Source organism: Sphaeramia orbicularis, chromosome 22, assembly GCF_902148855.1.
Source record: "Sphaeramia orbicularis chromosome 22, fSphaOr1.1, whole genome shotgun sequence".
Taxonomy (NCBI): domain Eukaryota; kingdom Metazoa; phylum Chordata; class Actinopteri; order Kurtiformes; family Apogonidae; genus Sphaeramia; species Sphaeramia orbicularis.
Genome location: NC_043978.1, coordinates 44,181,068 through 44,193,718, shown reverse-complemented (window position 1 = coordinate 44,193,718; position 12,651 = coordinate 44,181,068). Strand labels below are relative to the sequence as shown.

Below are 12,651 nucleotides of genomic sequence, written 5' to 3'. Positions count from 1 at the left end.
CCTGCTGGCCTGAGCCTCCGCAGCCATTCTGCACACCACTGCAGGGCTGATGGGCACTGGCATATTGATCTGAGAGCTGGAGAGCGCGAGAAGAAAAAGAAAGATTCTTTTCCCCCTCACTCTTTATCACCGCCTCTCTGTCTAATACTACACACACACTCACATGCACACATTTGCCCACTGTGCACAGCAGATAATTAAAGACAACTAAAACAAACATGAGGATATCAGTTCATCAGCGCGCCTGAGACTCCCTCCCATCTCGCTCTGTCTTTGCTCTCTCCTTTCTCCTGTTTCCTCATTTCACCCCTCCTCTCCTCTTCTCTTTTCCTTCCCACCCTGTTTATCCTCCTTCGCTCCCTTTTCCCCCCTAATACCCTCTCCTGTTCATGCTCTTTTTCTCCCTTCCTTCCTTCCATCCTTCCTTCCTTCCTTCCTTTTTCACTCTACCCCTCCCATCTCTCTCGGCTGTCTCTGGCAGCGCTAATTCCCTCTTCAGATGGTGCAGCTCTCATTTGCATAGTTATCAAAGTGTTTGGACTATCCGACAGAAGCTGTAGGAAGGTGGGGTCATTAATATGTTAATTAGCTTCCCCTTCCTTTTTCTCCCCCTCGCCTTTAGACGCCGGCGCACCATCCGTATCCTCCACCTCTCTCTCTCTCTCTGCTTCACACGCAGCCTTTGAATGTTTGAATACCCTCAGAGGCCCTGCAAATGCCATAAGACTCTGTAGACATCCACACATGGGGGTTAGGGTAGGTTCATAGTTATCTATAGTGGTGGTGTGTTTTGCATGTGTGTGTGTGTGTGTGTGTGTGTGTGTGCATAGTGTAAGCTACCATCAATTACATGTCTACGGTCATGGATTAGCTGCATTTGTACGCATGTTGATAGGAAATTTTAGTACTATAATATAATCTGGTTGCACAATTCATAACACCACCCCACCCCTGAGTTTGAAAAGCTTCTCTAAGGGCATATTTTCCTAAGACAGTTATAGAAATCTACATATTGAACTATATATAGATTAAGTTTAATCCTGGCCTTCGACAAATCACAGTTAATGAGGACTCTACTTGTTCATAGTCAGAGGCTAGAGGCTAGATCTGCACACACAGAATGGTGCGCCCATGCCAGTTAATGTAACATGACGACAATAAGCGTCCAACATAAAGGGTACAGGGTCAGTAGTTAAGTCACTCAGCTAAAGGAAAGAGGCGGCGTTTTAATTCTGACTTCAGCTCATGAATAAAGGTTAATAGGTCGTTCATGGTGTTGGCTGTTGTAACAAGGCTCGCTTGGCAGTACGCTGCATTTAGTCAGTGTTGATATAGGTGATTGACTGAGGCACTGTCAACAAGCAACTGTGGCTGACGTTAATTTGAAATGGCAAGGGATATTATAAGCAAATGTTGGTGCAAGGCATCCTGGAAATTGATGTCCTTGCTCGGGTTTGTTTTGTGGTTGAAATTCCATTCCAGCATCCCAAGAATTATAACATTTAGTTAGCAATATACCAATACACAGAGGTAAGTGGCTGCTGGAATAAAAAGGAAACATGAAAATGAATCAACATTTTTCTGTGGAACAGTGAGGTGACCGGGCACTGAAGTGTTTTCTGAAGTAGGTTTCAATAATTTAACCAAGAGAGTGAAAGCAGAGAAACTGTTACAACATTCCCGTTAGTTCATCGGTTTTGATTTTAGGTTTTCAAGGATTTTAAGAAACAAAATGTAACAGTGGCTCACTGAGCATTTTTATGTTAAGTAGACTTCCTTTGTCTCCTGATCTTTCAGGGTGTTGCTGTGTCTCTACAGCACCAGTGCCCCACTACTTGGCTTGGCATATGTGAGATAGTAAAACTGAGTGCCTGTACCCATAATATCACAGAACCTGATGTGGTAAATGGTAAAGTGAATGGATTTTTTTTTTTTTTTTTTTTTTTTATCCTGGTAAAAATACAGTAGAGTAGAGCAGAGACGAGATACGAGAGCCGAAATTAGGATGGTGGAGCAGAGTTTGATTGAAGGTTTGATGATGATGAAAATGGTACATAGAGCAGATATTTTAGAGTATCAGTACATTTATATAAAAATATATCATTAGAGGAAGGACAGTGGAATGAAGACAGATGCAGAAGAAAAGCAAAGAGATTAGATGAGACAAAAGGTGAGATGAAGAGAGCCCTCACCTTGTTCTTTACAACAATAAAAGCCTCGCAAATCCGCCTGGCCTTGCCTCTGAATCCATATTTCTTTCTGTGCCAACGGAGAGGGCGTTCAATTCAGCCCACACAGGGCAGACTCAATAATTACTCTCACTTTGAACGCAATTTCCTGGCTGTGGGAAATGATTGACAGATTGTATCCATGGTGTCAGGGGGCCAGCCACGCCCCTCCTGACTAAGGCAGAAATTAGAGAACAGCAGGAGCTAAATTACACCTTAGCAAAGACCTCTGGCAAGAGGACAGGAAGAGAGGCATGATGAATGAGAAAAGGATCAGAACAGAAAGGTAGAGGGGTGAGTCGCATGGGAGCTTGGAGATGATTGGAGGAATAGCTTGGAAATACATTTGTAGCCACACACAAGCACACGCGGATGCTGGGAGACGCACAAACACCCACATACACGCGCACTAAGGTAATGGGTCTGCAGTACTATTGGAGTGCAAAGGGAGAGACACTTAAATGCCATCTCTACAGTTGGGATGCTATTTTCTCCCTCACACGCACACACACACATGCACACAGTCATCTCCGCTCTCTCTACTATGTCATGCTCTCAAAGCACTCAGACTGATATGAGAGCAGCAAGCAACCAGCAGAGTACCACAATAAGTCTCAGGATATCTGCAGCTCAACAACAGCTGGAAGTGGGCACGAAGAGTGACAGATTGTTAGTGTGTACACATTGTCAGGGAAAAAAGTATCTGACGGACACCTTCCACTGAGGTCACAATACAAAATGGACAATGGATTGTTTTTTTAAGCTATTTTTTGGCCTTTCCAGTTCATTTTGATAGTCATAGTGGAGATAGACAGGAAATGCAGGAGAGAGAGAGAGAGAAAGAGAGAGATGGCAAGTTGCAATGGGTCAGTGATGAAACAATTGTTTGCAGGCATATTTAAAGTACCCGGTGAAACAACACTCTAAATAACTAGTTAAAATTTTAATATACTGTTTAACATTTGTGCATTAAAATATATAAAAACGATTACGTGAATATCATTGTATCGCCCATTTTATTGGTTGTCTTTCATTGTTTGTCATTGTTACTAACATTACTGGCAGCTGTTTGATTAATGACTTAAAATACCAAGAAATGTGCATCACACAACGTATGTGTCATGTGATTAAAGGTTTAAAAGGTTAGCCCATCTGTAAACATAACTTCTGCCAGAGTGAAACAACTCCCTTGAACCCATGCCACTGTACAACCACAACTTTTGTTTTGATTGAGAGACCCCAGACGGCAGAAATTACATCCTGTGTGTTAATGCGGACAGGGATATGCTGTGCAGAGTAGGGCATTGCTGCCCGCTGGTGTTGAACCACTTGTGGCTGCAGTCTGATGGTCTGCTAAGTGTTTGCTGCTAAGACAGATGGTGTACTGTAGGTTTACCTCTATCTGGGTAAAGTGCTGCCAGCCTGGCTTCAAGGGCCCTCGACTGGAGCAGAGCCTTCAGAACAGGCTCTTCACCTGGAGAGAGAGGGGAGAGAGGCAAAGGGCAGCTTGCTGACACACACACATTCACACGTACATTCACACCTACGTAGTCTCCCTTAATGCTCGCTGACACAAATGTAGACATACAAGCAGCACACACACATCCTAAGCCCTCACACACATACAACCTACTTCACATGTAGAGCAGCATTCCCAGCTGAGTGCCTCTCTCCAACCTGGCAATTTCAGCGGAAAGAGAATCCAGCTAAAGTACACAGGGCGTCATGCTGCTTTCACAACAGGGGGGTTGAATGGCAGAATGGCCTCACTACAGCCCTCGTTACTGATCCGGCAAGATCCAACTCATCTATTTCAATGGCACTCTATCATTCACACTTGTGTGTGCATGTACAGATGGAGCTAGATTGCAAGTCATATTTTTTTACAGGCTTGATACATCAGTCAGACTATTTCTGTGAATACTGTTTATCTAATTCAGGGGAATTTTGAGGTGGACACACCTCTACTTATTTCTACTGAGAAAGAAAACATACACAAGTGCAGTTTATGCACAGAAATAATATACACATGCTCATAGACACAGCTCCATCTGACAATGATGTTTTGGGTGACATTTAGTTTCTAGGTTGCACAAGATGCTCCTATAAATGAATCATGAGTAAATCTGTGAGGTGTGAATAATAGATGGGAGGAGAGGTAAAAAACAAAGGAGTGCTGTTATTATTTGTTAATAAGACACTCTGGAGCATCACTAACTAGATCTCATTACCACAGTACACGCAGGCATGCATACACACATACCCACAGCCACGTACGCATTCTCTCACCTACATGTGCACACCTTTCACACAAACCACACATGCCAAACACATGCAGAAGTCTCTCATCCTGCATGACTATTTTTACCTGTGAAGCCTGTCGTTGCCTAGCACTCTGCAATTACATCCCACACTCCACCAAAGAATGATTAGAAGCAATGATGGATGGGTTAGCACTGTCACCTAAGAACGCTTCAGTGCAAAGCTAATTACACGACCATACATGTGTCATATGCGCGATACATGTGATAGTCCTCTCTGCCTTCTACCGTAACCGTGGAACAAGTGCGATAAAGGTGGACGATGTGTCTCCTCCTAATCAACAGATAAGAGATGATGAAGTAACTGCACTGTTGATTAACAGATTCTTGCTTAGGTTGTGTCATAAATATTGACTCATATCAGTAAGATAGAAAGATTTGTTTTAATGCTGTCTAACTTTATCTTTGCCTCTCAACATATTGTGCATTTTAATTTTTCTTTTGCATTTATGTTGTTTCAGAGAAAAATTTCTCAAACCAATGTGCCCAAGAAAAACAGGTACAACTTTTTTAAAGGAACATTCCTTCACTTTCTTACAGAGGTTACATATCTTGTAGACTGACACTATTCCTTTTGTAATCCATCCCAATTTCATCATTATCTGCCAGGAATTTACAGTCATAAGTATTTTGAGATATTCCTTTATTTTTCTGATGTGCAAAGTTTCAATTCTAGGAAGCACAATGTAGTTTTTCTGTCACATTTGACAACAAAGTTGTAACAAAGTTTGTGTCTGTGTGCATTCCCAATTCTGGTGTTACTTGGAGGTGTATGTAGGTCTGCTCATACATGCAAAGTATGTGTGCCTGTGTTGTGTGTGTGACGGGGATGCGAAGGGTTGCGTTTATGATTGCCACAACTGCAGCTGGGGCTGTGGGCTGAGTAATTGCCTGTCTTGGTAGCGAGAGCGCAGTACCGAGCTAAAAGTCAAGTGCTCTCTTCCTGCTGTAGACCTCATTTGGATTCCACGTAGCTAGCTAGCAAGCTAACGTCAGCCTTGGGCCTGTATTATTCATAGCTTGACAGATAGCTCTCACTAAAAGCATTGGAACTGGGCCAGGTGGTGATGGAGCGACAGGGAGAGAGGCACCACTGCACCTCACTCTGTGCTGGGTAGAAGAGGAGAGGAAATGGAAATTGAAGATAGGATGGAGCAGCACTGAGATGAGCAGTTTGAACAGAAGCAGGGATGTGTCTTAGCGGTGTAGGGAAAGCAAGCAGGGATAGAGAGATGAAGAGACTTTGAGGTGAAGCGGGTTCAGAGGGTGAAGAAGAAAATCAGACAGAATTATCAGAAGAGTGTCTACAAGGCATTAAACCATAGCTTAAATTATAGTAGAGATGGAGGATGAGTGCATTAACCACAAAGGGTGAAAATGTAGAGAAAGCAGGAACAGAAATGAAGAGCAAGTGAGTGAAAGCATTTCAAATAGAGAAGAGAAACAGGCCTGGAAAAAGAAGAAGAGAACAGGCAGCCATCCACCCCCGCCAAGCTCAGCAACCCCTCTGCTTCCATGTGCAGAACCAGATAAGGTCGCATTAATCAAAATCTGCCACTTCCCCTTCCAAAAAAACACCGTCTCTGCCATCAACCCCCCTCTGTGAAGTATCTGTCACCGAAACGGAAATTTCCATATTTAATGGGAAAGCTTTATATCACCAAAAAGGCAGTGTGGGCTGAGGGTGAAAAGAACAGAGTTGGTTGGATCTGTCAGCTCTGTCATTAGCTTATACACTTTAGACTGCATGTGGAGCCTTGGGGTTCATTTCAGCTTGGCTGTGATGCCATTGTTATCATTTCAGCAGTATGATTTAGCTGGACAGAGATTGGTGCTTGTCTTCAATGGCTACAATCAGTAATGTATAATTCAACTATACCATAATAGCTATTCTATTATCTGTTCCATGTTGCAGGTTTATTTTTTTTACTTTTCAGTTTTCTTTCCTGCTGCATATTCTGTCCTCACATAAACCTCTAATGCAAGTTAAAACGCACTTTGAAAGCATTTCAAAGCCAGAGCGGCCAAATTTACAGTGGCATGCACATGCGACTTCCCTCGTCACGCCTTCTCCTCTGATGCCATTTGTTTATTTTTCCCTTTGTAATTTTTTTTCCCTTATTTGCCTCCTGTGCATATTATGACAAGCCTGCAAAACTACCTTTCCGACATTACCCAGTGTCAGATAAACAGGTGGTGTTTATGCTTTTTTTTATCCTCCTCTTTTTTCTTTTTCTTTTTTTTCCAACCGCCTCCCCGAGGAAAGACATCAAACGGAATAACAGATCATGTGCGGTGAGTGCGGAGCGTGCCAGGGGGACATGGGCATGAAGGGGGAGGAGGGGGTGGGAGAGGAGGCGGGCAGCTGCTTAGGGCCAGCTCCAGGCTGGGCACATCATGACCCCTAACCCCTGAACCCCCCCACTACCCCTCCTTGATCCCAGCCCCCCACAACCCGCGGCCAGCCCGCCCCTCAGTGCGGCTGCCAACTAAATTACATCAATCAAAAAGCCCTCCTCCTCTGCTGGCCGGGGCAACATGACGCATTGTGGGAATCACAATGCAGCACAGGAAAGGCACACGCGTCAGGCATACAGTCTTTTTGTTTACAATTTTTGACTAGATACAGTAGCAATAAATTATTCCATATAAATACCAAAGGCTAAAACGAATGAATAAAACAAGCATGACTTGCACTCTGCTCCCAATCTAATTTAGCCTGTTTTACTATTCATTAACATCAGCTTGTCTATTTCTGCTCATCCAAATAAACAGCTTCTGTGACTGCCTCCACTGTGGCTTACTTAGACAAAAGTACAAGCTCCAGGAAGGAATTCCTTTTCCAAGATGGCTGCTGGGCTAGCAGCTAACTAGCTGGTGTCTGTGTGTGTGTCTCTGAGTTGAAGTGATTGATTGAAGTCATTACACTGGTGGAGAGACTCCTTACCTGGCTAATCCAGGAGTGAATTTAGCTGCAGAATGACAGATTGCCGCATTACAACCCCAGAATCTCCTGCCCGATGAGCTTCCCTGCTCAAGACTTACACGACGAAATTATGCAAAATGGTTTGCAATATACACATACCAATGTGATACCAGATCCATCTGAAAATCCCAGCCCTCAAAATATAGTTAATACAAAGAGGCTAGAAACATAAGTGCATAATGATTTAGCATACTAGATGATTGCAGTGTGTTTACACTGTAATTGCTTATTATCAGGTATATGTCTGTCTACAGTGGTATTTACCGTCTGTCTTATATACACGGTGTAAATTTAATCAGAATATTTCATGATTACATTCATTACCAAATCATTTTATATAATAATACAAAGTACAATTTCCTATCATTACAAGGTTTAGACACAGCATCTAAGCCATTTTGTTCTACTCATGTTAAATGACAGACCTCTAACAGATCAAGCCCAGTTCTTTCTATTTTGACTCTTTTCTGTTCAAGCATTTCCACATATATAATCAGAAATGTAGGCAATGCGCTTGATTTTTTTCCTGTTCATTAAAATGATAATTGATTCTATGATGAATGTGTAATTGACAGTTTTTCTGTCTGCTGTATTAGTCTTCTAAATGTTGTCACCGTCAACTTTTAAATCTTCTGATTCTACAAAAGCTTTTTGGCATTTCATCTCATGCAGCAGTGAAAAACAAAGTGACCCACCACCTGAGCAGCCCTGACCTATCTCATCTCATCTTTAATGATCTCAGCTCAGTCCCAACTGGCCTACTGCTCCCCATATTCCTCAGCACATACACTGCAGCCCCTTGATGGGAAAGGTATAAGAGTGGTGCAGAAACAGTCTCTGAGGAGGCGTTTTCCTCCCAGCGAGAGGTTTGCTAGTTGGCAGATAAGGAGACAAAAGGAGCTGAAGAGAAGCAGCTGAGATCTTGGAAGGGTTCAGGGAGAGAGGATGAGTTGTAGGAAGATGTTCCTTGGCTCTTGTGAGATGCCCACTACAGTCATTGCTTGCCACAGTACTGTATTATATTCATGTCGTGGCTGACGGACTCACTGCGAGCTCCAAGGCTCTCGCGGTGTTCAGGATAAGGAAGAAGCTAGACAGACAGAGAGGTGTAAGGACACCAGCAGTGGCACACAAAAAAAGAAGTGCAGGATTTAAGAGTCAAGTGCAAAGTGGCATAGAATTTGACTAAAGTTGCGCCTGGGTTTATTACCTGCAGGCTACAAATGCAAGGACTGAAACAATGAATGGACAACAACAGACTTATTGGACTGGTGAGCTGAACAGCATGTCTGGTGGGTGTTGATGCCTTGTAGCTACTTCACCACTGCACTTGCAGCCGAACGTGCCATTACTACTTTGTTGTTCTTGCAAACATAGAGAAACATGAGAAGATTATACTGAAATGTTGCTTTTATTAATAACAATTTTATGGAATTCCAAGTGGACACGTCATTTGAGCACAGAAAGGCTCAGTAACATATGAGTTTCACTGACACTGAGGATTATTTCGACACCATGGCTATGAAGTAATATTTTATGAGTTTTAGGACAAACTGACTATCATTCTGCTGCGTGTGTGCATGCGTGTGAATGAGCCATAGCAGCTGATATGTGAGCTAGAGCCTGAGCCGTCAGAAAACGCCCCAAATTGCAGCGTCTGCCATGCGATGAGCCTCCTGCACCAAGACACTGTCTTTTGTTCTCCCCTGCTAGCGGGAGAAGCCTGACAGCTCTGAAATGATCCTCTCTCCTCTTTCACACACGCACACCACACACGCACACACATCTCTCCTTTTCTTCTCAAGTCTTCTTCTACTATATATTTCCCAATTTTGTGTGCAGACAAAAGAGGTTCAGTATATACACCCATGCAAACATGCCCAGAAACATACATTTTCCTGTCTGTCTCACTCCTATAGCCTCTATTTTGTCTCCCCTACCTCTCATTTTCTCTCCCTGCCTGTCTTTCTTTCTCATTTTCCTCACTGGCTGGCTGTGAGGATGGCGAATCCCTCATGGATTTCTGGAGGGTATCACCATGGAGACGGGGCTCTGCCACACGTGTCTATAGATCCTCCTGCTGGATAGGGGGCACAACCAGAGGTGGTGCATTCCCACCAGCTATACTCTGCTCTGTTGAGAGAATCGGAGACAACAGTGAGCTGAGGTTGATGGATACATAGGAGAAAATGGGAAAAAGGGTGAAAAGAGTAAGTGGTGGAAATGTATAGAGAAATTGCTGTGAGAGAAGGATTGAGGAAATATATACTGAGATGTATGGTAGGAAGAGGAGCAGGTGAGGTTGTGATGGGTGAGAAGAGAGGCAGAGAGAGGAAATATGAGGTGAGAATGCTGTCTGACAGGAGGAGATAGTGAGAAGGGAGTCAAGAAGAAGGAGAAAAAATACACCAGTGAGGAGAAGCAGAGGAAGAGGCAACAGCATCCCCATCCCTGTGTCAGGGAGACAAATAGCGTGTGATGCTAATGACTGGCTAAAGCTTTTGCCCCTGCTGAGAACAGCCGCTAATATGACTGGTAATAAAGGCACCGTGGAATGCTGTCGCATTCCAGCAGTCGCTCAACTGTCGCCCGAAATTAGCCAAACGGGAGCTCTCTTTCTCCTGCCTCTCCACTCTCCCGCCTCACATTAATGGCTCCAGAAATGGGGGCCCTCGCTGTAACATTTCCAGAAGGTTTTTCAGGATTAAAGGGCCACTTGTTCACACTGTAATAGAATTTGTTCCATCTTATAATGCTGAGGATGCCCACTCCATAAAATATGAAGTGGTCTTTTTGTGATCTGAAGCTCTTTTCTCCTTTGATTGCTACCTCTCATACTGCATACTCCTCTTGGAGGATTTTGTGATTCTGCCAGGGGACAAAGCAAAGGGAAACTTTGACTACTAGATTATTTTCTCTTCTCCATCTTCTCTCTACACAATGCTTGCAGAATGTCCTTTCTTTTTCATTTAAATGCCACCTAATTATTTCTGGAATTTTAATTGCTAAGCTCAGTGAGTGGGATGCAGCTTGTGATGACGAATGTTGTAGCCAAGGTCACACAGTGACAGAGCCAGGGAACGTGGGATGGCGGAGCTGTGGAGGCTTCCTGTGGCTTAGTCATCGTCAGGCTTAGAAGCGTTGGGGCAAACACACCTCTTATAGTGTCACAACAACCTGACAGCTCAGGGACGAGAGGACACCTGAGACCTGAGTTGTTCTGGATGCACCATCTCTTAACACAAGTGTGATTAAGTCATTTACATAAGACGCTCTGCAGATGCTTTAAATGAACAGGAGCTTTTAAACCGGAGCCAGATCTGTGAGGGCTGATGAGGCACCGTAGGAGGAACTTTTAGCCTAGTCAGGTTTTAAAGCATGTTCACTCTCCGCTATCAAATGGCCTATTTGTTTGTACAATCCTGACCCAAAACAATGAAGTGCACTTGACTCCTTTTGGGAAAAAATACATAGCCAAGCATTTTTTATTTGCTATCCATTAGCTGATGTTGCAAAGCAATTACAGCAATATAACAACTTTTTTCTCTTTAGAGTGATTCATGTGTTGTCGTATTAATACCTGTCAGCAACAGTGCTCCACTGTGAATCAAATGCTGCCTTAATGTTAAGATAAAGGTAGAGAGGACCAGAAGACAGTGAGGGAGAAGAGCAAGTGAAATCTATGTGCCATTCCCACACCATTTCCACCCCCCCTCTCTAAGTTCCCTCCCCACTCCCCCCTACACCTATCCTCCTCTCCTGCCAGCCCGCCTGCCTTGGCAGCCACTAACCTGCTGGGACCAGCCCTTGATTTATTTGGAGAGGGCCCTGGAACGGAGGGGCCAGGATGAGTGGCATTTTAATGTGCTTTTGAGATGTTTGGTCACAAGCACTATTGATCACAGTGCTGCAGCGTAACCCCCCCTCCCTCACTGTCCCGCAGACCCTCTCACTGCCCTGGGGGAGAGGTCTGGCTGTCAGGCAGGGAATGAGTTTCCACGTGGGCTTAGATTAATGAAATGAGGCCCTTGGTTTGCGGGGGGTGCAGGGGGTCAGACCATTAAGGATTCCCTGGGTTGAGCGAGATTGAGCCTGCCAGCTGACTGGACCCTGACTGACTGATGGACGTCCGAGACTGAACAGAGAGAGCGAGCAAGAGCGCAAAAGAGAGAGAGAAAGAGCAGGTTGGATAGGATATTAGACTGTAGGACAAAGTGACATTAAAAACAGAGAAAAAGAGGGAGCAAAAATGGATTTCTGAGGCTGCAATCCACCATCCTACAATAGACCATTACCTGCTAACTACTGCGATAAGCATTCGGTATAACAGCGCCATCACAAAAGGAGCACATGCTGACTAACAACTAACACTTTCTTACTCTCTCACAACGCCTCATGCCATTCATTCACATCAGGTCTTACTCTAAGTAGTGCGGGGCCGGGGAAACATCCAGAGGTTGTAAAAATAGGAGCCAGGGATATTTCACAGCCGAGTGAACATGCCCAAAAGCGTGTTTAGCTCTCTTACACTTCAGCCTGGACAGACGGTTTATTTGATGACCAAAACACTCAGCAGAACTCATCATTATTCTGAAGGTGTGTGGTACTTTTGTTCAAAAGTGCCACACACATGCACACACACTTATACATAAATGTACGAGTAGCAGCAAAAGGTTCTGAAGTCACACAGTTGCAGCTCACGTTGGGGGCCAGGTAGCAGCTCGGGGCTCACAGAGGTTTGATGAGTGAAATGGATTAAGCCCCTGTGATCAATAGCCTGAGCGAATACACAGATTATCAGATTATCAGATTAGGATCTGTCCCCTTGCTGCCGAGGGGAGCCAGAGAATACATTAAAACCCGAGGTGCCTCGGCAAGATTCAATTAATCAGACTACAGGTTGTCTTTTCCCCCTTACAGTCAATTCCCAGTGAGCACTTGTGTTTTGCTGCACTCGTTTCACGTCAAAACAAGGGCATATCAGTCTGGAACAAAGTGTTTGCGGAGCATGCACAGTGATTTTCTTTTGCCTGGAGAACAAATTGATGTTACCTGAACATAAATGAATGTGAAAATAAACAGATTCTTCTGCTTTGTTTGCTTCAAAGATAGAGAT

The 12,651-nt window shown here is 44.0% G+C and overlaps 1 protein-coding gene across 5 annotated transcripts in view; it reads left to right on the top strand.

The window, feature by feature from the left end:
* Positions 1–12,651, top strand: part of myt1lb (myelin transcription factor 1-like, b) — a 110,328-nt gene that overhangs the window by 55,611 nt on the left and 42,066 nt on the right. The window contains exon 1 of one of the 5 annotated variants that reach the window (XM_030126568.1): positions 6,045–6,844. The exons of 3 other annotated variants lie outside the window; for them this stretch is intronic. In XM_030126568.1, coding sequence (XP_029982428.1) covers positions 6,690–6,844 — 155 coding nt within the window. In that variant the 5' untranslated portion in view covers positions 6,045–6,689. Of the gene's footprint in view, positions 1–6,044; positions 6,845–9,160; positions 9,746–12,651 lie in introns of those variants that run through there. One more of the 5 variants, XM_030126572.1, reaches the window with a different exon arrangement.